Source organism: Ceratotherium simum, chromosome 8, assembly GCF_057802395.1.
Source record: "Ceratotherium simum simum isolate JZ-2026a chromosome 8, ASM5780239v1, whole genome shotgun sequence".
Taxonomy (NCBI): domain Eukaryota; kingdom Metazoa; phylum Chordata; class Mammalia; order Perissodactyla; family Rhinocerotidae; genus Ceratotherium; species Ceratotherium simum.
In genome coordinates this window covers 5,444,179-5,464,442 of record NC_141907.1, presented here as the reverse complement: position 1 = coordinate 5,464,442, position 20,264 = coordinate 5,444,179, and the positions used below count along the sequence as shown (strand labels likewise).

Below are 20,264 nucleotides of genomic sequence, written 5' to 3'. Positions count from 1 at the left end.
CTGAATGAACAAGCCGGCCGTCGTGGGCCCCTCAGATCCGGGCAGGGAGTACAGGAAGTTTCCAACCCAGCTCCAGGGGAAGAAGCCCTTCAAGTGGAGAAGACGCAGGGTCAAGGAGAGCTCAGGCCACGGGGGGTTCCCTTTAGGAGTGGACTGTCACCCACGAGGGCCATTCAAAGGAGCCGTCGCTCTGCAGTGCAGAGGAGGCACTGCTGCAGCCACACAAACGCGCGAGCATCGCGGACACCAGGAAGCCCGTTGCTCACCCGGTTTCCGCCGGTTCGTCAGGAAGGACCCGTTCCCCATAATAACTCGCTTTGGTCTCCACCGCACTCTGCTCACAGACCCCTTAGGCTTCTCTCTCCAGGCTGCAAACACCAGCTGACCTTTCATCCATCTGACCGGGGGCAAAATCGTGTTTCCGTTTATCCTCCAAACTTCAGCCAGGCACTGGTACCCATCCACAGCTGACACATCCGTGTCTCGTTCAATCCTCTCCATCTGTGAGGGAGGAGCACCCCCTTCCGTGGACGAGGAGACGGAGGCTCAGCAAAGGGAAGCCACTTGCTCAGGGCCAGGCAGAGGAGGCCAGCCTAGGCCTGGAACTAAGTTGGGCTCCAGAGTCCACAATACGCGTGCTGTGACTTGGGAGGCAGAACAGATCAAGGGCAAGAAGCAAAAACTCTGGCCCTGTCAGCCTGCAGGTGAATCCAGGCTTTGCCACTTGCTAGCTGTGCATCCCTGGGCAAGTTTCTGAACCTCTCTGTGCCTGAGTTTCCCCAACTTCAAAACGGCAATCACATGCCCTACCTGCTACGGTCATGGTAGGATTAATTGAGATGGTGCATGTGACATGCTGAGGACAGGGCCTTGCGCTAAGAGGTATGCGGCATAATGCTGCAGGCAAGTGCTGACGGGCTGTCAGGGAGCCTGGACTTCAGGCTCGAATCTGCCTTTAGTCCATCGTGGATCCATCGGGCCGGTCACTCAGCTACTCTGGCCTGGTGGGACCAGAGGCTCCAGGAGCGGGAGAGGAAAGACTCCACACTGGACATGGGGGCGTGGGCAGGACGGCCTGGGAGGATGGGATGATGGGAGGATGTCTCTGGTTCCTGGCAGCTGTCTGGCTCCAGCCCCCTGGCCCCCATGTCCTACAGTGAAGCCCCTTCCTTTCACGCCCAAGGTGAACAGGTGTATCATTCTAGACCAGGGCGCACAGATGTTTTCTGAAAAAGGCAGAGAGTGAATATTTTAGGCTTAACCTCGGCCATAAGGTCTCTACCTCGACTACTCGACTCTGCTGCTGTCGTGCAGAACAGCCACAGACAGTAGGTAAATGAACGGGCGTGGCCACGCGCCCATCAGACTTTATAAACGGGTGGGTTTGCTCCCCACTCGCCCCCCATACTCCCCGGGCTGCACTTTGTTGACCCAGGCCTGGACAAGGGACCGCAGTCTGGCTGTTGTTTACCACACGCAGGACCAGCGTGTAAAACAGCTCCCCCAGCCTGGCCTCCTCCCCCCGGAGCCCCGTTTTCAACTTCAGATGGAGCAAGTGGGGCCCTCTCCCCGCCCCCCACTCCCAGCACGAAGATGCCCTTTGGCTGTTCCGACCAGCCCTGCAGGCTCGGGCTACATCCTGGGGTGTCAGCAAAGCTCAGAAACAGGGGTTTGTCCCGCCCCAGGGCCAAGTCTGCGGCTCTTCCCACCAAGGACACAGGAACACAATCCAAGCGGGCCTTCTGCAGAGTCATCAGGTTTGCAGAGATTTTCATAGAAACTCCTTCATCTCCTGCTGCCAAGGGCATCGCCTGCTGTCCTGAAGCCAGCTGGAGTCACGCCAGCACAGAGCACCACCCTGGCCCTCGGTCTAAAGCCGAAACGCCACGTGGGCCCCCACTCGGAGGGGCGTGAAATGTCGGAGAGAAGGTCTCTGCGCCTCCAGTGGCCCTCATTCTGCTGAGCTGTACCTCTCCGAGCCTCGGTCTCCCTCACCTGGATGCGGGCACGGGTACAAAGGGCTGTCACTCGCCCACTGGGCAAACCCCTGCTGACTATAAAGTGAGTCAGGCACACGGAATGAAGAAATGTTGCTGGTTCCTTCTGGTGAGGAGCTCACGTGAGAAGTGGGTATGGAAAATGCCCCATAAACACCAGAGAAGTACACAAATATTAACCAACATCACGACGGGCTTTCGTGGTGACACCACAACAAATGACTCTGTAGACACAGCAACTAACTGGGCTTGGAGACACGGTCAAAGCCCCGGGGAGTGCTGAGGGCATCCCCCTACAGGCCAGGCACCTCGGCGTCCCTGAAGGAAGGGATCACCCACCCTCCAATCCCACAGAGGAGGAGAGGAGGCCAGGGCCGGGAAGTGACTTGCCCAAGGCCACACGTGGAGCACGGCAGGGCAAGAATAGAATCCTGGCCTCCTAACTTCCAGCCGGTGCTCCTCCCTCTGACCCCCATTCCGGAGTGATTGCATCTCCCACGATATGCAGCTCGCCCATGGGGTGAGCACCCCCAGGGCACTGCTGCTGGGACTCACTGGACCTGCTGTGTCCTCAGCAAGATGGATGCTGAGAGTGGGCAAGGGTTCAGCAACGAGAAAGACGCAGCCTCGGGCTCCATCCATTTAACAGAGCAAAGCGTGGTTGACCCAGATGTCTCGGCAGGAGCATGCTCTCAGGATGGTGGAGGCTGTTTCCACGGCAACCGAGCAGCCGCTGGAGTGAGGATGGAGGCAGGTCTGCCAAGGGCCATGCCACGAGAGGCCTGCCACACAAGCTCCCCAGAGACACTAGGTGTGGAGGTGCCCTGCAGGGCTTCCTGCACATGGACGCAGTCTCACTCGGGCCCAGCCAGCAAAGCTGCTTTTTTCCAGCAAATTTTCTCCAAAAGATGACCTGGCTACAAACATGAGCTGTAAGCACTCAGGCCAAACCAGTCAGATCCCACAGGAGGTTCCTGGCAACCTCTGCCTCTGTATTAGTTTGCTAGGGCTGCAGTAGCAAAATGCCACAGATGCGTGGATTAAACAATAGAAAATTATTTTCTCATAGTCCTGGAGGCTGGAAGTCCCAGATCAAGATGTGGGCGGGTTGGTTCCTTCTGAGGCCTCTCTCCTTGGCTTGTAGATGGCTGTCTTCTCCCTGTGTCCTCACGTGGTCGTCCTTCTGTCTGTGTCTGTGTCCTAATCTCCTCTTCGTATGAGAACACCTGTCAGATTGGAACAGGGCCCACCCTAATGACCTCGTTTTACCTTAATGACCTCTTTAAAGACCCTATCTCCAAATACAGTCACATCTGAGGTACTGGGAGTTGGGGCTTCAACATACAGATCTCGGGGGGACACAATTCAGCTATAACATCTTCCCTCCTTCTCTGCTCAGAGCCTTATGACTATGACGGTGCATTCCACTCAGAGAGAAGAACTGGATCACTGGGGCTGTGCGGGGCCGCGGGGGAGGGGCTGGTCTGTGTAACCATTCGGCTGCACGAAGCAATGCCGTGTTTTCTCTGTGTGATGATCCAGTCTACACACCTCTACCACAGGCCAGCTTATGTGGTTCCTAAATGCTTAGACAGGCTTAGAAAGGCACTGAATTCTGAGTCACAAAGACCAGCATAGCCCACCAAGTAACAGCTGGGTGACTTCTGGAAAACTCAACCTCTCTGTGCCCTGCTTTTCCCATCTGTAGAATGGGTTGATAGTATCTGCTTTGCAGGGCTGTAACGAGGGTTTAATGAGGTGACATTAAATCAAAAGCTCTAGCACATGGTTAGTACTTTTAGCAACAAAGTTAGTTAAATCAGAATCACAGTCTTTCTCTTCCTCTGCCTACGCGAGCTGCCGTGAGGGTTACACGCAGCAAGTGCAGTGCACTCACCCCGACGCCCACAGACTAAACATGCCAGAGCAGTGGTTGTCCTGGGGTCGTCACTATCATGACAGACAGGCAGTGTGGTGTGACAGTGAGATGCACAGGTTCCATGTCCAGACGCCCTGAGTGTGAACCGTAGGCCCTGCTGCTTCCCAGCTGGGTGACTCTGGATAGATTTCTTCTCCTCTGTAAAAGGCGGATGTTAATTTGCCTACTCCACAGTGTGATCAGGAGGATTGAATAGGTTAATACGTGCAGCGTGCTTGGAGCACCGCCCAGCACAGAGTAAGCGCTCAGTAGAGGCGACGGCGGTGTGGGAGGTGGTGAGGATGATGACGACACTGCAGCACTGGCTCCTGTGGAGTCAGCACCAGGGACAGCGCGCAGGAGCCCTGCGCCACGGGCAAGCTCAGGAACCAACTGCCGGCCTTGCTGAGACCCCAGAGCAGTGGTGTGCTGGTAACAGTTGAACAACACACTTTCCGGATGATTTGGAGGATTCAGACTTGGGGCATTTCTGAGCAGGTGCCCTCCAGTTTCCTTCACGGCAGAGCGGTACTGGGGGAGGTTGTAAGGTGCCTGACGGTGGGTCAGGGCTGTTGTGGGCCATGTGTCCACACTGCATCAGGCCCTGTACTCACCAGCCGTTCTGCCCTCACAGACCCTGGCACAGGAGGCACATCCCACTGAATGGACGACAAAAGCGAGGCTCAGAAAGCCCGAGGGACCAGCAGGGTTTCTCGGTGAGTGAGTGGCAGAGGCAGGGTTGGACCCCAGGCTCTAGGATTTTCAGTCAGTACAGAGCCTGGCATATGGAGGTGCCTTGGCTGGTCCCCTCCTTTGCCCCCTCTACAAAGAACAGCCCACAGGCAGCTGTGTGCTGACAGAGGTTTGCAGCCTCTGCCCCAATCACTGCACCACCATCCAGCCTCATAAATGGGAGTTAGAAATTGGCTGCAGACCGAGGCTTGGTGCAATGCCAGCTTCCACCATGAGAAATCACTCAGGGAGGAGAAAAATCAATTGAACCATCTTTACAATTCTCCACGTGCTAAAAATAAAGCAGAGGTCCGTCAGCCGAGCCCCCCTGTGCAATCCGTTACCTTTAAGATGCATTGAACTCAAGAAAAATGACCCAGTGCCACCTAACAGTCTCAAAATGTTGGTATTAAAGGACGTGAGAGGTTGTTTAAACAGATGTGGAGATGGCGCTGGGGAAAAACGGGCTTCAACAATCCAAGACGACGTGGGGATTTTTATGAAAACCACCTTAAATATTTGAGGGGCTGTTGTTTAAGAGGGAAAATAGTACCAGCAAACTGTTGGGCCCCTTCATGTGAATGATTTCTTTATTTCTTACAAATATCCTTACAATAAGGAATTTGTCCATTTTACATTCGTGGAAATTCATGGCCAAGAAAGTGTTTTTTTTTGTGTGCATGAGGAAGATCAGCCCTGCGCTAACATCTGCCAGTCCTCCTCTTTTTTTTTTTTTTTTTTTTTTGCTGAGGAAGACTGGCCCTGGGCTAACATCCGTGCCCATCTTCCTCCACTTTATATGGGACACCGCCACAGCATGGCTTGCCAAGCAGTGTGTCGGTGCGTGCCGGGATTCGAACCCGCGAACCCCGGGCCGCCAAAGTGGAGCACACACACTTAACCACTTGCACCAAGGGGCCAGCCCCAGCCAAGGAGGTTAAGCAACAAGTCTGAGCCCAGGTCCGCCAGACTGCAGAGCCCAGACTGCCTCTCTTTAGTGTCCGGGGTCTCTGAGCCCCCTGGAGCCCAGATTTACAGGGAGGTGTCTATATCCTATGACCAGACGGGAACTGTGAATTGCTTCGCCCCAACGTCACCATCTACAACCATTCATAAGCACCTACTATGCGCCGGGCTCTGCATTACGTGTGGGGATACAGAGAGGGCTCAGACCAGGTTCCTAATCTCAAGGGTCTCCTCCATTTGAAAATGGGGGAGGTGGTCAGACTACCAGACAAGGAAAGCCAAGTGTGACCAGGGAGTGTGGGCCCAGAGGGGCTCTGACCAGCCTGGGAGGGGCGCAGAATGGACAGAGCAGAGGTGACCGTGTGAGGGGGGCTCTGAGCGGCACTTGTGGGCAAACGGGAGCCAGCCAGGCTATGAGAGGAAGGATGATCTGGAGAAGGAACAGCAGAAGGCCGAGCACTGCCTCCACCCCCGTAACATGAAGGGAAACCCAGTGTCCTAAAGGTGTGGGCAAGCCTGATGCACAGGACCCCAGGGAGGTGGGCAGGGGCTGGTCACCAAGAGATGACCAACTAGGGCACCACTGAAGGATTTGGACTTTCTCCAGAAGCTGATAGGGAGCGGCTGAGAGCTTTAGGCTGGGGACGGACACAGTCAGACCAGAGGTTCCGAAAAGCCAGTCGCAGCTCTGTGGTGGGGCAGCCGGCTGGGCGAGATGGGATTCAGGCAACAGGCCAGGCGGGAATGGCACGGCCCGAGCTGAGTCTTTGGCAGGGATGAGGGGAGGGCGCAATTCCAGAGCCATTAGGGGAAGAATGGAAAGCCCTTGGCACCTCTTTCCACGTTGCGGGTGAGAGAGAGGAAGGAGGCTGGGAGGGCTCCTCACGCTGGAGCCTTGGTGACAGAGGAAGGCACAGCACCACGCATGTGCCCAGCACACAGCAGAGGGTCGCTAAGTACCAGGCTCCCCTCCCTTGTTCAGAGCAGCCAATTCTGGAGTTAGCGGAGGAAAGGCCTTCTTAGTCAGCTTTCCTCCTGTCAAAAGGTCAAAATAACACACATGTTTTCTCCTTTATTAAAAAGGTTTTCCTTTCTCTTTAAAACCTTTGCTAAAAATCAATTCTGTTTAAATGGTAAGTGTTACTGTTTGAACACGAGGAAATGGGTAACACAGCCGAAAACTTCCAGCAGCCTTAAGGACTGAACAGCAGCATCAGGACAAGTCAAGACACCAGAGAGCAAGAGTGAAAGGAATGCAAACCCCCAGGTCTGGAATCCTCCAGGAGCTACTTACTCAAACAGTGTCTCAAACACTCAGAGCAATTCCCCAGCTCAGCGTGGAGTCCCAGCTGCCTTCCGGGCCTCCTCCCATGCTGGAAACGAAATGCCTTCTCTAATTACTCGGCTGCCATCGGACCCACCATCGCACCTGCACCCACAGTCCTGACACCTTCCTTGCCAGGGGAGGCTGGACTCCATGGGACGGGTGCCAGGTCTCTCTGCTCTGGGTCCCTGTGTCTTGTCACTCTGGTGGCCAAGTGGCAGCAGGCCATGGGGAGTGCCACGTGCAACATGGTTCCCTGATGCACTGATCTAATCGGGGAGGTTTCCACAACCACCACACACCCTGGAGACGCACTCAACCCCTCTGTCTGCCTACCTGGCACACAGCTTCCACAGGCAAGGCTGCCTTGAGCCCGCCTCTGTCACACACACACTCCTCTTTCTCCAAGAGACAGGACGTTTTTACATTTTGATACCTCAGTTCAAATGAACCAACGATTCACTTTCACAAAATTGGAGGCAACACACAGATTTAACACAGAGTTACAGGGCAGGATCTGCAGCCATGGACGCCCCCTGGTTCCCACAGGGGCCCCCAATGCCCCGCTGCTCCCCTCTTGTCACTAGCCTTCACCTCCTCACTTGGCTTAGCTCCTAGGGTCAATCATTTTCCTCCCTTGTGTACACCATCAGCCCCACGTCTGCTTATTCACTTGGCAAAACCACCATCCTGGCTTGCTCTCCACCTGCCCTACACCGGCAGCCACGCAGCTAAACGGCCGGAGAAAAATGCACACCACCCTGCTGGCTGGTCCCACTCGTTCCCCACAGCACTTATCACCTGCTCGCATGCTGGATATTTTACTTGTTTATTATTTTAACAGTTTATTGTCTGTCTGCTCCAGGAGAGGAAAGATCTTTGTCTCTCTAATTTAAACATTGGGCATAGGGCCTGGCACATGGTAGGTGCTCAATAAACACAGTGGTGAATGGCGTGCTCTCCAACATGCGGTACAGGGCACAATGGGTGTGTTTAAGATGTGGGGAGGAGGCAAAGCTAACAGTAAGGACTCCGGAGGACTATGTCTGCAGTCCACAACTAACCTGTTCCAATGCCCTGTGGCCACCTGGGTCCAAAAGACAGTTACGATACAGCCTCAAATCTATGAAACCTACGTTTCCACTCTCTACTCCACCGCCTCCTGCCATGGCCATGATTTCACCCTGCCCATCCTCGTCTCTCCCTGGATCTCCTCGCTGGTCTCCTGGCTTCCAGGCTCGTCTGCTGGAATCCAGTCCCCCCACAACACACACTCACAGCCCCAGGGGTCTCCCTCCAAGCTGAGCCGTGGGCTCCCCTGCTTGCGGTGCATCAACAGCTTCTTATCGCCCGAGAAGCAGTTAGGAGGGAGGTAGACAGGCTTCAGGACACAGATTTGTACACCGGGAAAGGTTTTCACTTATTTTTCAATCCTTTTGACAAAAGAGGGAGAAAGTCTCCGTTTTCTGCTATTATATCCCTAACACCTCAAGCATGGGCTCATCTCCAGCTTTGGCAGAAAGAACGAGCCTCAGGGTCTAACACACAACACTTACAGAGTCTGTGCTGTCCAACTCAGTAGCCACGTGTGGCTATTTCACTGGAAATTGGCACTAAACAAAGAATTCCATTCCTCAGTCACCCTGGCCACGTTTTAGGTCTCCACAGGCACACGTGGCTGGTGGCTACCTCGCTGCACAGTGCACACAGAGGACATGTCCATTATCCAGAGAGTTCCACTGGACAGGGCCGAGGATGGGTTTTATTCCTTTTGTTTTGTTTCCATAGCATTCATCTTTATGGCTACCTCGTATTTACGGTATGTGATACGTCTCATTTTCATTTATGGCAGCGAAATTAAAGTCTCTCTCAAAACGCATTTATACAGGCAAAAATAAAGCAACTTGATTTAAATAAAATTAATAAAAATTGGGAAAGTAAATGAAAGCAGGCATGGATGCAGATGGAGTCAGTTGTGAAGGGGTTTGCGAATGACCGATGTTTCGAGACCCTGGCCCCAGGAGAAAGACCCCACTTACACCATCGGCCAGCCCACCGCCACTGCCCCCATCCTAGCTCATCACACTCTCCCGCGCACCCTGGGCTCTTCGGCAGCCTCCTCAAGGCTCTGGGAGCTTCCTCCCCATGCCTCCTCCCCGGTCCTCCTTGGTGGCCCACGGCAGCCTGTGCAGACCTGGGTTACAGCCAGGCGACGTCCCTGACACGGCCCATGAGACCCTCGAGGGAAGGGCTGAGTGTCTTCCATTTGTCCCCGTGTCCCAGGGGCTCCTGGGGCCTGGGACAGAAGAGGCACCAGGGAATTGACGGCTTAATGACCAAAATGAAATACTATCCCTTACCCAGCTGCGTGGCTCTACCGTTTACAAGGGGCTTCGGCACCCATAGTGTCACTGGATCCTTACAACAGCCAGGGACATAAATCGGGCCGGGGTCACGTCCCCACCCTAATCCTACAATCAGGAAACCGGGCTCCAGGAGGGGGGCTGCCACTGTCCCAGTGCCGCAGTGGACAGCCCGAGCGCAGGGCAAACAGCACTGGGCCAGACCACGGGAGCCTGAGCCCCAGTCCCAGCTCTGCCCCTGCAGCTGGGGACTCTGGGTCGGCCCCCGTCTCCCCAGACCTCCATCTCCTCCTCTGTGAAATGGGATGGTGACGACACGGCCACCGCTTCAAAGCTTTCACGCCAATGTGAGCGCCAAGTGCGGTCGTGAATGGCAAGCTGCCCTGAAAACTGCAGAGCACCGTGCAGGGAGCTCTGAACACGGCCGGGGCGGTCACGCGAGTCCCACACCCCCCAGTTCACAGACCTGGAGCGCCTGCTTGACTCCTCGTCTTATTCCGCTGGGAAGCCGGTCCACACCTCAGACTTGGCAGCGGACATCCATCTGTGCTGCCCGCCACGCAGGCGCCCAACTCCTGGGGCAGTGCCTGCTTCTCCCGAGGGGACCGCCCCTTCCCACACAGACACCATGCTGGAGGCGCACCTAACACCAGGGAGGGGCCCGTGACTCGGGTCTGGCCAATCAGAGCATTGCATCCAGCCCTACAGGGATGGGTTCAAGGGTGCCCCTCAGGCCCAATCAGAGCCCACGGGGTGCCATCTGGGGACTTGATGGGACAGTTTAGAGAGAACTAGTCTCTAGTCTCCTGGACTTTGTTCTGGGAGGGCAGGGCCTGAGCTGCTGCCACCATGCAGAGCCTGAGACTGAAGCCAGAGCAGAGGGCAGAGGCAACAGCAGAGAGACCCATCTGACGACGGTATCTGAGCCCCTATCCACCTGTGCCTGAAGCTCTCTTACGGTTCCATAAAGTCAGTAAATGCCTGTGCTTTGCTTAAGACAGATGGAGTGGGGTGTTCTGACCCTTGCAACAGAAAGGGTCCTGACCAACTGATGCTCTGAGGGCGGGGGAGAGGGGTGGGGCCCGGATGGAGGGTCAGGCAGATGCCCAGCCTGGCCGTCTCCATCCAGCTAAATCTGAGCTTCCATCGCTCAAAGCAGCTCCAGCCCCAGCTCCTCCTGGAACCTTCCTGACCACCCCGATCCACTTCGACCCTCCCGGCTCTGAGCACGCCACTCCTTCGGGGCAGGAGGAAGGAGACAGATGCTAATGTTTCCACTAGCTTAGTGTTGGCGCATCTCAGAGGGGCTGACTGAACGTGCCCTCGGGGGCTGCAGGGCCTGGGTGTGAGCCCAGCTTTGACAATCGCTAGTGTGAGTTTTGCAAGTTGACCTGGGCTCTCTGTGAGTCTGATTCCTCATCTGTAAAGGAGAATCATGAGAGCACCTGCCTCACAGGGTTGTGAGGATGAAATGGGTTAATAGTAACACATGTCAATATTAGACACAGAGCCTCACAGTGTATTATTACTATTATTAGTCTGCAGAATAGTGACACCTTAGCAACCTGCCTGCTCTGTCCACTGCAGCCCCCACTGGCCTGAGCCTCAGTCCCTCCCCAGCCAATATTCACGTACCAGTAGTTCTTTCCTCGCCAGTCGGTGGGGGCTGGGGTCAATCCTATTGCCCAGTCACAGGCGACCACCAAGCAGGGCCCCCCTTGGCCCCATCCAGCTAGGCTTCAGATACCCCAGTTGTCCCTCTAAGCCCTGGGCGGGACCCCAAGCCTGTTCATCAAACACAGATGCACCTGCCTCTGGCCCCATGGAGGAGGGTCCAGAGGGGCCTTCAGTCAACTTTCGGGTGAGTCAGCTGTCCATCCTCCAGGAGGGCTGACCTGAGGACTCTTTATCTCCTCCGAGGTCCCTGGTGAGGTCCTAGGATGACGGGGATCAGGGCCACTCTGGAAGCCATTCAGCAGCCACGGTTTTAAAGTTTTCATAAATAAACTCAACTTGATTCCGCACCTGGTCCTCACTCACACACTGTGAACCAGAAGGTAACTCACTGAAGACGCTGAACAAGGCAGAAGCCCCTAGGTCAGCTTGCTTACAACCAAGCCACCAACCCCCCATCCAAAACCCGTCCCTGGGAGATGACGGGGGGGCCTGCAGCTGGAAAGGATACTGAAGCTCCTGTCGGTGATGGCCAGGTGCCAGAGGTTAATGCGCAGGTCGTCCGCCGACATGTACGTCTCGCAGTCACTATTGACGGAGATGGAGTTGATGTGGTAGGTGTGGCCGTTGGCAAAGACCCTCCTTGGGCTCACCTCCACCATCAGGTCCATGGGCTTCAGCACAGGCACCTGCAGAGGAGGAGGGGCGGTCAGAGCAGGACGACGCGGGGGGTGGTGTCAGGGGCAGGCCATGTGGGCCAGGCAGCGCCAGGGCCGTGTGATCAAAACTAGAGGCCAGGAGCGTGCCAGTGGGCGTCCATCCTGCATGTGTCGGAAATAAGCAGTGCCACGTGGCCAAAATCCGTCACCCGCCAGCTCTGCAGGAAAGCCTGCCGCCTGGTTCTGAGCCCGCCGTGTGACTTTGAATAAATGACTGAACCCCTCTGCACCCCAATTTCCTCATCTCTAAAATGGAATGAGAAGATTCCGTGGCAGAGACAGCTGACTGTCCACCAAACATTTGTGTCCCTTCCACAGGGAAGTGGCTGCCCATATGGGAACTACATTTCCCAGCTGCCCTTGTACCTGGGTGTGGCCATGTGACTGGTTCTGACCAATGGGATATGAACACAGTGATGCCTGGCACTTGTGGACCAAGGGGTTAAGAGGCAGGGGTGCCTCCTCCACCCTCTTTCCCCTTCCACTGCCAGAAAGGGAGGACCCAAGCTTTAGGGATGGAGGCACATGGGATGGAAGGAGCCTGCGGGCCTGTAGGAGAGCCGTGTGCCAACCAGGAATGCCCCACTGGACCTATCTGTGAGTGAGAAATACATTTCCGTGTGTTCTGCCCTGCAATGCCAAGGTTATTTGTTACAGGCTGGTGTTGGCCTAACTCGTACAACAGGCTGGGTGAGTCGGACTCGGGTGGATGTGGGCACTTCTCCTGACTCCACCCCACTCTTAGGCTGGGCCAGGGGCTCCCTGAGGCTCCCGCAGCTTGTAAGTCCCTCTTCACAGCCCTGACCACATCGTGAGGGTGTCACCTGCTTCCGTTCATTTCCCCAGTGGCCTGGGGACCCAGTGGGTAGGAATCATGCCTGGGAGACAGGCATGTCTTCTCTTGTTCATCTCTGTGTCTCTGGTACTCAGCCCAGGGCCCAGCTCAGAGATCCTCAGGTGAATGAGTGAGTGGCCAAGTGAAGGAATGAATGGGCTGTGTCCCTCGAGCTCCCCAGGGACAACTGAGATGGGAGGTGACAGCCTTGGTGCTGCAGCGGGGGTGGGTGAGCACTAGGCGTTCCTTCTGCTGCAAATGCAGCTCTGCAGCTAACGTCAGAGTTTCTCATGCACCAGGGCACCCAGTGGGAGCATGTGTGAGTGTGTGCCTGTGTGTGCATGCATGAGTGTGGATGTGTGTGAGTGTGCATATGAGTGTGGGTGTGTGTGCATGAGTGGGGGTGTGAGTGCACGAGTATGTGCACGCAGTGTCGTTGTGCATGCCTTCCTGGCTCTGGGTGGTTCTTGTGTCGCCGGCTCTGAGTCTGTGTGCTTCTAGGCTGTATGCCTGGAGTAGATGCTGGGGTGTCTGAGCCCCTCTGTGGGGCCCTCTGCCCTGCGCATGTCCCTGTGTGTCAGATATTCCAGGTCAGCTCCCAACCTTCCCTCAAGGCACAGCCACTGCCCGCCCTGGGGGCCCTTGGACCCTCTCAGGTCACACCTGCTCCTGGAGGTCAGAGTATCACTGGCCTCACAAAGTCTGGGCATCTCAGTCTGCCTCCCCCGCCTTCCAGCAACACTGTTTCCTCCTGGCAGCCTCGGAACAGTTCACCCAGTGCATCAGCCATTCACTGCCCCCCCAAACCATATTTCAAAGCCATTAAACAAAAAAAGGAGCAGGAAAGTGAAAAGAAACTTCTCCTGAAGGTTTGGGGGTTTCATGAATAAAACATTCCCCACACACACACTTCCAGAAGCCAGAATCTAGTCAAGGTGAGGGGCAGGAGGACAGACACATGAACACTAAGGACAGAGCAGTGTGGGATACAAAAGACTAGAGTGGACAGAGGAAGGATAAGGATTCTCATCTGGCTTGTGTAGAAAAGGCTTTACAGAGGTGAAGGCTAATAGGGTTTTAAAGGATGAATAAGAATTCGCCAAATAGATAAGGTAGAGAAAGGCTTCCCTGTGTGTCCATCTGCTACAGCACCGACCTCCAGTGAGGGGGTGACTCCATGTCTGTTTCCTTGAGGGGCTGGGTACACTTCGGGAGTGGGTACTCAGTCTTACCTTACTCACCTCTGGGACCCCAGAGACCTAGCACAGGGCCCAGCATAGAGCAGGTTCTCAGAAGGGACAGCTGCCTCCAGCATGAGCAGCATGGCTCAGGGAGAAAGCTGTGCAGGGTTGGGGTGGTGTGGGAGTGGGGAGGAGGCAAGGTGAGAGGCGGGATGAGGAAAGACCAGACACCCACGTTCTTCCCCCCTTTCTTCTCCTCCAGCCTCAGTAAAGTGCCATCTTGGGATGTATGTGACAGAGGAGAACCTCAGACTCCAGGAGGGAAAGAAACACGATTCCCATGGGCCACTGGCTCTGCCACAAACACCAGGCCAATCAAGAGGCGATAATTGCATCCTTACCGCCAGATGAAACCCTCATAAACTTTCTTGGGGCTGGGGGGGTGGGCACCATCACTCTCACTGCTCAACGTCAAAGCTAATTGGTTTCTCCGCTTTCTCAGAATTTATTTGTGCAATTTGCCAGTCATTTAGAGGTGAATGTGTTTAAACATATACTTCTCCTTCTCGGGAACAATGATTACCGCTTCACATTTATGACAATTCACCGGATGCGTAGCTCGTGAGCCTGCTAAGTCGCTTCAGAAAAAACGAGTCATCATCTCCATTTTGCTGGTGAGGAAACTGAGGCACGGAGCAGGGAAATGCCCACCCACCCCCCAGGCAGTGAGTGGGTCTGTGAGCAGTTGGGAGCCTGGAGAAGCGCTGACACCACCCCACACCAGCAACACTGCTCCCTGCCTGGAGCAGCACATACTCAGAGTGGAGGCAGGAACCGAGGGAGACGGCAGTTCACGTGATGTGAGCCCGGCCATTTCAAATCGGCTAGAACGTGGAAACTGGAGTTGAGTGAGTGGTCACCTCCTGATGCGCATCCCTGTTCATTCATGGCACTCAGGCCGCCTCCCCGGAGCCAGGCCGGTCCTAGGCACTGGGGACACCACAAGACTTAGAACAGATCCTGCCCTCAGGCTCTTTGTTTACTGCGGCCCCCAGTACCTAAAGCAGGGCCAGGCACACAGTAGGTGCTCAATAAGTGTGTGCTGAATGAATAAATCTGAATGAGCTGTGCACCAGCATCACCTTCAACAGACATGTGCAAAGCACCCAGGCATGGTTCCAGAAGCCAGGGACAGACAAGGGGGCCATGGTGTACTTCCCGCCCTGCTGGAGAAGGAAAGGGACAAACTTTTACAGACTCCTTCCAGCATGATGCACTAACCAACCCCACAGCTCTCCCGTGAGGCGGGGACCTCATTTCCAATTTACAGAGGAGACTGGGATGCTGACTCTGGAGCCAGACTTCCCTGGGTTTGGATCTGAGGTCTCAGTTTCCTCATCTGTAAAATGGGGATTAATCATGTGGCCACTTTATAGGATTTTGGTGAGGATTAAATGAGTTATTACAGCCCAAGTGCTTGGGAGACACATGCTCACTACAGAAGTGTTTATTCTTGCTCCAGATGAGGAACTGGAGGCTCGTGAAGGCTGAGAGCCTTGCCCAGGGTCACACCACCAGGAAGTGGCAAAGGCAGGACTTGAACCCAGGTCCTGTGACCCCAGAACTCTTTCTTCCATGTCTCACAGCCCCTCTGCTGGAAGAACGATGAGTCCTTCTGCCTGTTAGCTGCACTGGGGACAAGAGTTTCCTTTAGCCCGGCTCTGCCACTGAACCTTCCCGGCCTCTTTTACAGCGACGGCAACCTTTCAAGCTGAGCCTTCAAACAGGCTGCGAGAATCCCAAGTTCCAGACCCCCCTGCCCCTCGGCACAGGGCTTGGATCCACAAAGCTCAGCTCACAGGTTCCCCTTCTGGCTCTGCCACTTACTTCGCTGAGCAGCTGTGGGTGAGTTGCTGCCTCTCTCTGGGCTCAGTTTCCCTCTTTGTAAAACAAGGGATCACAGGACCTGCTCTCCACCCTCAGCTGCAGCTGAAAAGCACTTTAGGGCAAGCATCACCTCGCCTCACCCTCAAGACTTCCAGGAGAAAGATGATGGTCTCTGCTTTGCTGGGGAGGAAGCTGAGGTTCAGAGCACAGAAATGACCGCCCAACAAGTAAGCAGCCCGGCCAGCATGTGAACCTGACTGTGGCTCAAACAGCTCAAAGGCCCTTCAAGTCCTAAAATCCTCACTGTTTCATAAAAGAAGCAAAAACGTGCTCCTGCTTGCCGGAATCTCTCGTGTTCAACGTCTCACCTGCAGTGACGTCACCGTGGACAGGTCCTTAAGCTTCCCTTCTTCATCTTTCAGGTTATATCCCTCGGGCCTTTTATCTCGTTCAGTAATCTTCCATAATTTGATAGTTTTATCTTTAAAAGCAGAACAAGTGAAACAAGACACGTGATTAACAGCAGCACAGAGACTGGAATACCCACTTCAGTCCACCAGATCAGGAGGCATCCACCCAGAAATTACTTAACCGCTACCCTGCTCTTGGACACGGAGGTTCTGTCTAATTTTACTCACTGCATATAAAGACGCAACGAGCGTCTTTGCTGAGGAACACTTGTCTTCATTCTCCAGCTCCTCACAACTGATCCCAAAGGTGAAAGTGCTGGGTCAAAGGGTGTGACACTTTTAGGGCAGTTATCAATCTCTCAAATGATTTCCAGAAAGACTGTACTAATGTAACTTCTTGCTTTTTTAAGCCCTTCATTGGCAAACAAAAGAGGGAACCTATTTGCTATTTCTGAGCAGCACCCTGCCCATGCAGAACTCAGCACTCCAACAGCCTCACTTCTCTGGAATCCTGCCAAGAACATCAAAAGAGTAAGCTTCAGTAGCTGTGATGGTTAATTTTATGCGTCAACCATGGCTAAGCCACAGTACCCAGATATTTGCTCAAATGTGTGGATGTTGCTGTGTAGTTTTTAGATGAGATTAACATTTAAATCCTTAGAGTAAAGCAGATTATCCTCCATAATGTGGGTGGGCCTCATTCAATCAGTTGAAGGCCTTAAGAGAAAGAAGACTGAGGTCCCCCGAGGAAGAGGGAATGCTGTCAGCAGACGGCCTTCAGATTGGACTGGAACGTCGGCTATTCCTGGGACTCCAGCCTGCTGGCCAGCCCTGCAGATTTGGCACTTGCCAATCTCCACAGTCACGTGACAATTCCTTAAAATAAACCTCTTTATTTCTATCTCTATCTCTACATCTCTATCTATACGTGCACGCACGCGCGCGCGCGCGCGCGCGCGCACACACACACATGCTCAGCCTAGTGGCTCTGTTTCTCTGGAGAACCTGACTGCTACAGCCCCAAAACAAACACTGCCAAGTTCACGAGAAGGAAGGAGAGAAAAATGATATCAATTCAACACCTGACAGGTGCCCAAGGACATGCCATTAGGAAGGGGGGGAGCCGGGATTTGAACCCGGGGACGGAAAGCTCTGAGGCTGGGGACGTTAGGGAGCTCCTGAAGCTGAACTTGCCTCCAGAGAGGCGGGAGAAGAATGACACGTTCCTCTTAGATGATTCAATATAAAAAGCCCAGGGGCTGGCCTGTTCTAAGCCCATTATGATGTTATTCCGTTTCATCCTCCCAGTCGCCCCAGGAGCCGGCACAGCCCTCACAGTTCAGAAGAGGGCAGGCTGGGAACTGCATGAGGCCCTCCTGCCCCTGGCGGCCCGCCCTTGGGGAGGGCCTCTCGCTGCCTCTGCTCCAGTGCCCAGGAGGCCCCACTGGCTCCGAGACAAGGGTTTGCCGAGCACTGAGACTGTGCCGGACACCCCTTAAGGGACACAGATTTTACACTTGGCGCAGTGGCACACAACCAGAATGGCAGGAGACGGGGGTGGGGGGGGGCAGGCCTGGGCTCGAACCTCCATGGGAGGGACACCTGGCTCAGCTGTAAGGCTGAGGCAACACCCAGCAGAAGCCTAAGGGCTGAGGAGGGGGTTGGCCAGGTGAGGGGCAGAGGGCCAGCCTTCAGGCACATGGGTGCGTTAGCAGGATTGAGTCTGACCCGTTTCAGTGATGCCTTAAAGGATGCACTGCGAGTCTGGACTCTGTCGGGGAAGGCAGGGGGCATCATCTCCTAGGTTCTCTCACGCTGCAGCAGGGCGGCTGGGCTCAGGGGCTGGTCTGGGGGGACTGGGTGGGCGTTATCTCCCTCCACCCTCAGCGAAACCCAGAGGGAGCTGCATCCACACGACTGCACAGGTGAGGAAACTGAGGCTCAGGGAAGCAAGGCCACCTCCCCAAGATCCCGGGGCTGGGAGAGAATCCAGGTCTGTCCGGCTCCCACCCGCGGCACCTCGGATGATGGGGTGAGAGGTGAAGGAGGACGAGCAGCGAACCGCGGATGCGGGCAGCTGAGCCTCTGGCCCCAGGAGCCGCGCCCTCCGAGTGGACCACGGGAAGCACGAGTCCGGCCGGGGGCCTCCTGGGGGGCCGGGAGCGGGTGCACGCCCTCTCCCCGAGGCAGAACGGCAAAGCTCCTAAGCCAGAGCTGCTCTCACACCGCGGGGGGACAACCTCCACTTGGGTGGTCTGGGGTTCCGGGGGCGCGACGAAGAGTTACGTTTGTCAAGCGTTCACTGTATTTCCTGACCTGGCCTCCTTCGTCAGGAATATCGAGCTCCCTCCACCCCAAAGAAAAGTACCGGCAAAGATGTTCAGACGCTGCTATGTAGTGGGAGTCAGCCCGTGTCCACCCCAGGGAAGAGGCGGAGGAAGCTCCGGCACTTTCACTGGATGGAATGTACATGCTGCTCAAAAATGCTTTAGTTCTGGAGACGTAGAAAAATGCTCACAATGTAAATGAGGTGAAACCCAGCATTTGATGATACATTGCTACAACACAGGCCCACGCACGCGCGCACACAAAGTCAGGCGCGCCCCCCCCGCCGCGCGCGCGCGCGCACGCGCACACACAGGCGCTGGCGCCCCCACGCATGCGCACTCAGGCGCGGCCCTCACCGTTGGTGGACAGCAGGGAGTGGGCGGCATTCTGCTGCGGGAGCCACTTGATCTTGTTGATTTTCTCCTCTATCTCCAGGCTCTTGAGATAGTCGAACTCCGGCTCGTGGCTCTGGAAGGTGCTGTAGACGTCGTACTCGCCCTGGCTGTGAGGCGCATTTTTACTCTGCAAGGAACCCGGACAAGGCGCCTGAGCTCCAGGGGGCGGGGCTGGGGCGGCGCTGCACGGACCGGGACGGGAAGGGTTAAACCCGCGAGGGCCCGGCACGGCCACGGCCACGGCCACCGGGCGTCCGGCAGTGCCAGTGGGCCCATCGAGGGTCAAAGGAAGCTCTGCTTTTCAAATGGCCAGTAACTTGCTGTGCGGCCGCGGCCAAGCCCCGTCTCCTCCTCGGTCCAGTCAGTGAGAACAGCAGCAACCAGGCTCCTGTTCACCGAGCACCCACCACGTGCCGGACACTCAGCTAAGCACTTCTGACGCCTCCTCTCGTTCTATCCTTGCAGCCCCTGGGTGGGTACCGTGACTCTCCCCATTTCACAGACGAGCAAGTGGAGGCTCAGAGGTGAATCGACCCCCCAAGGCCACATGTCCCCTACATGCAGTCCCTCACTCCACTGAGGCCTGTCTGATATAAGGGCGGAGGCTCCGACCTGTTCCTCACGTCCATCTGTCCAACTTGGGCCTGACTGGAGGAATGGTCGCATTTTGGAGCAGATTTTACACTGGGGCAGAATACCCCTGCAGCGTCAGACCTGGGATGGAATATGGCCCCCCTGGCTTTTCTCAGCAGGACCCATCCTGGTTTAGGCAGCAGAGCTCTTTATAATGAGGTCCTCCTGGCGGAGCCCCCAGAATAGTGAGGTGGTGAGTCCACTGCGAGCACCAGGGACCACTTTCCCAGGAGACAATTCAAGTTCATGGGACCATTGGAAGCCACAACCAGAAGCATAACTGCCTGGGGGCAAAACGAAGACATTCAACCACGCTCAATTTCAGGCTTTCTCTTAATTTTTAAAAAGTTTCTATTTTTATATTTCTATACTTGTTCTGCTTCTGGAAAGCTTTAAAGTTCTTCAATATTTTTGTCCCTAATTCACTTTATCTGCCATGAGCACTGCCTGTGACAAAGTTCAGCAGGACCAGAATAAAGGAAAAAATTAAAGGAGAAAAATTCAAAATTGAGAAACTTGCATCGACCAATTTAATTTCTTTCTGCAATTTGGCGAAAAGAAAGCTTGGCTTTGCAATCCCCGGTGGGACACTGGTCCTTCTCATGAAATCAGCACGCTCCGGCCACAGTACCGTGTTGGATACCCAATTTTCAGCTGTCCACTTTCTCACACCCTCTGAGCTCGGACTCCCCACCTGTAACTGATGGTGATAGCAGCACCTAACTGCACCACTAGGGGTGTCATGAGGGAGGGTTATGGGAGCAAACCCAGTGAAGTCAGGCCTCAGGAACATCAGCTGTGGGGACGATGCTTAGGAATTGAATGACGGAGAGGATGGTTCAGTAGCATCTCTTTTCTCCCCCTCTCTTTCACCCTCTCCTCCTCTGCTCTCTTCTCCTTCT

General features: G+C 55.1%; 1 protein-coding gene across 2 annotated transcripts in view; it reads right to left on the bottom strand.

Annotated features, from left to right (window-relative positions):
* The window catches only part of PPP2R2C (protein phosphatase 2 regulatory subunit Bgamma), a 140,346-nt gene that overhangs the window by 34,184 nt on the left and 85,898 nt on the right, over positions 1 to 20,264 (bottom strand). Inside the window, exons 3-5 of one of the 2 annotated variants that reach the window (XM_004432257.3) lie at positions 18,691 to 18,856; positions 15,965 to 16,077; positions 11,486 to 11,663 (exon numbers count right to left, since the gene is read on the bottom strand). In XM_004432257.3, the coding sequence (XP_004432314.1) occupies positions 11,486 to 11,663; positions 15,965 to 16,077; positions 18,691 to 18,856 (457 nt within the window). The remainder of the gene's footprint in view (positions 1 to 11,485; positions 11,664 to 15,964; positions 16,078 to 18,690; positions 18,857 to 20,264) is intronic. The other variant, XM_087434895.1, reaches the window with a different exon arrangement.